This window comes from Theobroma cacao, chromosome 3 (assembly GCF_000208745.1).
Source record: "Theobroma cacao cultivar B97-61/B2 chromosome 3, Criollo_cocoa_genome_V2, whole genome shotgun sequence".
Taxonomy (NCBI): domain Eukaryota; kingdom Viridiplantae; phylum Streptophyta; class Magnoliopsida; order Malvales; family Malvaceae; genus Theobroma; species Theobroma cacao.
In genome coordinates, this window is record NC_030852.1 from 26,351,771 (window position 1) to 26,355,476 (window position 3,706).

Sequence of the window (3,706 nt, forward strand, 5' to 3'; positions counted from 1 at the left end):
ATGTAAACAGATAAAATCTAATGGATCACCAAATTCTACGGTTCACCAGACACACAGCTGTGTATTTCCGTGCCCCTTTGCCATAGGCAGGAAGGTTTCAACCAAGCAGGTTTCACAACCTCTCCCGACCCCTTCCTTTTCCTTTTATCCAACAAGAATCCATCAATATACGGGCTAAGTCAATTTTGCAAACAACTTTAGGTAGGTGCTTACCTGTTAAGGTAACAGCCAGCAGAAGATTGCGAAAGAGGCGTAACATGGAACAAATGCACATGGTCAAGAACAAATGCACGTGGTTTATACCCACCATTATATGGATATAACATCAGCCAGACATCCAAAGAACTAAACAAAACTATTTTTCAAAATAAACTGTGATAATATAGTTTTGCTAATTATATACAGGAATTGAATGAGAAGGATTGACAATGATGGAGTAGATCCTTCGGGGACCCCAGAATATTGACAGCAGAAGATTTAGAAGAGAGCTGGAAAGAGGAAGTGCTTGCCTGTTTAGGCAAGGATCAGTAGAAGTTTGCAGTGGTTGGAGAACATGGACGGAGACTAAACTTAGAACAAATGCAGCCACATCCTTGCACACAAAACACACTCACTAAATTGGCTTGCAATGATTAGCAAATTCACTCCTGTAAGGCCTATGTCTAGCAGTGAAACGAGCTACTCCTTGTGGAATGAAAAAAAACCAAAATTTAGTTTCCCTGATGCAAACTCTTACTGAAATTTCTGAGCATCCTACACTGGCAGAAAATGGTTAATTGGTGTATCAAACACCTAAGAAATGAGAAAAGAAAGCAACCAGCTAGCAGAGTCAATATAATATAACTTAATTCAGTTAGGACTCAGTCATCATCAACAACCTCTTTGTGAAGTCAATAAAAACTCCAGAAAATCGTAAAAACAGAAACATGAGGTTCATACATGACAGAGCTGCAAAATGCGAAATCATTGAATTTTGGGTAATAAAAATTGAACACCGCTCTAATTAGGTCACCAAACCAAGATTATGTCTCTACACTAAAAAGAAAGTTTTCTCCACAAGCAATTACACTAAAGATATACTCTAACTCTAAACAAATCAACATCCACTACGAACAAGAAAACTAAATAAAATAACAAGAAATCAAAGTAAAAACACAACTATTGTACATACAGTTAAATGCCCCCATTTTGTAGATATCTTCCGTTGCTATGGTCTGGCGAAAACACCCCAAATCTTACCCCTACCAAGACTCTCCAATAGCTTCTTAGCCCCTTCAACATTCATCTCAACCAGTTTCTGCAAGTACACACAAGCACCAGCAGCAACCATTTGCTTCCTACATTTCTTAGAATGTACAAGCTCTGACAAGATCAAAACAGGGTATTTTTTATCCAAATTCTGTATCAAAGGATCCAATAACTGCACCGCATTTACTATTCCTCTTTCATCCTTTTGAAAAACCTTTCTGTTACCGGCGTACAACATGAGCGTGGACAGTGCCATTGCAGCAGCTTCTTTTTCTTCAACAGCCTTGCCGTCCATCATTTTAATCAATGCCACGGTACAACCACATTCACCCATTTCTTTCCTTGTTTTCGAGTTAAACCCAAGCTCATAAACAGCTCTAGCAGCAGCAATTCTTACCCCTAAAACCCCACAGTTCAAAACAGCCACGAGCCTGGCAACGAAACCATCAGCAACCAGAGCTTCTGCTATAGGGGAACAAGAAGCTAAGCGCCTAACTAACTCAACCGCAACTTCAAGACTTTTTGGGTTTGGAGATGAATCCCAGAAATTCTTCAAACATTCAATCCCACCTTCCTTAACGATCAAAAGCCTCAAATTTTCATCATCAGAAACCAAATTACACAAACACCCAATCGAATTTTCTTGTGCTAAGGCAGTCCCTGAAGCAGCAAGCCCGATTAAAACAAAAACCGCGTTTTCTTCAATAAAATTCTCTTTAATTTCATCAACAGAAGCTAAGTTTTTCAAAACCCCGGCTGCAAAAGCTTGAGAACCCGGTGTGCCAGCTTGGCAAATCTCTAAGAGAGACGAAATCCCACCTCTGGAACCAATTGCTCTGGCGTTTTCTTTTGAAAAACTTAAAGCTTGTAAAGCAATGCAAGCTTTTTCCTTTGCGAAACCGCTTCCGGATTCAAGAACTCGAAGCAGATGGTTCAAAAGCAACAGACCTTCAGCGATCAACACGTGTTTGCTTGACTCCACCGTTGAGACCCTCGAGATGGCGGCGACAGTCTTTTCTTTCATTTCTAAAGAGCTCGAATCCAGTAAGCGCACGAGCACGGGAACCACACCCTGCGCCACGGCTATCATCACGTTTTTGTCGTCCTCTTGGAGTAATCCTAAAAGCGAGTCCATGGCCGAGTTTTTAGACTCGGTGGTTCCGATTTGTAACCGAGTAATCAAGTTTCTAGACTCGACTCGTACGGCTTCTTTCTTTGACGAAGAAGTTGAGACGGCGCCGTCTTGGAGCACTCCACTCCGAATCAAAATCTCGCTATCTTTGATATGTCGATCTAGTTTAGCCAAAACGGCGTCGATGTCGCTCTGGGTCTTGAGTTTTCCCTCAGTCAAATCGGCGAGCTGACATTTCTGGGAAAGCGAGACGGCGTCGTTCAAGGTTTGGGTGATGGAATAAAGTAGGTCGACGGCGAGAGGGTTAGAGGAAGAAGCGGGAAAGTCGGAGAAGTCAGCGAGTTGAGCCTGGAGACCAGAAAGCTTGGATTTGATCAAAGCCCATTTGCCTTTGAAATTGTTGATGTTTGGGATTTGTTCCGAAAGGGAAGCCAAAAGATGATTCGAAAGAGAAATCGGGTCGTTTTCTGGTACTTTCATGGTGGCTCTGCTCAGACCGATTTTTCCCTCGCTTTTTATTTTTCTTTCCTGATTTTCTGTTCTGCTGATTAGAAAGTTTGTGCAGTGAAAGAGAGGAAAAAAGGAAAACAGTGCATAAAATCTAAAAGCAGAGAAAAAGAAAAGACTTTAGGGTTCAGAGTCTACGACTCTAGAGAGAGTGTCAAGAGTGTTGGGAAACGACGGAGCCGAGATGTACTGGAGGAGATATACTGTGAGAGATGGGAGGCGTTGTTGAGTATCAGACGCAATTCAGAAGCGTGAAAACACGGGCTTTTGACTTGTACATTATTGGAATTTGGAATGGATGGACGATTATTAATAGGATTAATTGCGGTTCCCGCCGGCAGTAAAATTATATCCCTACACTACTTCCATTATTGTGCTAGGCTCTATATTATAAGGACGACGTTGTATTTAAAGATTTTAAATGGTGTTGTGATTGCCTAATGTTTATAGGTGAAACACTTGACTTGATATTAAAGTGTTTTTTTTTTCGTTTCTATTAAGGAATTTAAACAAGGGAATTAAAGATGGATGGGGATTTGTTGGATCATGAAATTAATGCAAATAAATTCATAAGTTCAAACCATGGTTTTGAATTTGAATCATTGCTTCAAATGCATAATGTTTACCTTAAATGAGGATTTTTTTTTTTGAAATTGGGTTCATCATGAAATAAATTTCATTGTTTTCTCAAACTAATAAATTTTGAACTAAGTAATTGTTGTCTATTTTCCTTTCACAACCTAATAGACAAACATCATGTCCATTGGTAGTACTATATTTAATTAATACATTATTTATTAGAACATGATATTATTCTAT

General features: G+C 39.9%; 1 protein-coding gene across 2 annotated transcripts; it reads right to left on the reverse strand.

Annotated features, from left to right (window-relative positions):
- On the reverse strand, window positions 280–3,155 carry LOC18605178. 2 transcript variants are annotated; one of them, XM_018118011.1, is made up of 2 exons: window positions 1,172–3,155; window positions 280–758 (listed from the first exon to the last, which is right to left on the reverse strand). In XM_018118011.1, exon 1 carries the CDS (start codon window positions 2,858–2,860, stop codon window positions 1,208–1,210), a length of 1,653 nt encoding a protein of 550 aa, XP_017973500.1. In that variant the 5' UTR covers window positions 2,861–3,155; the 3' UTR covers window positions 280–758; window positions 1,172–1,207. The 2 variants fall into 2 exon arrangements, with proteins under 2 accessions (XP_017973500.1, XP_017973501.1); XM_018118012.1 differs by having other exon boundaries at window positions 334–684.

Excerpts from the sequence above, each read along its gene's own strand:
- LOC18605178 (XM_018118011.1), bottom strand. The coding sequence starts at position 2,860 with ATGAAAGTACCAGAAAACGACCCGATTTCTCTTTCGAATCATCTTTTG.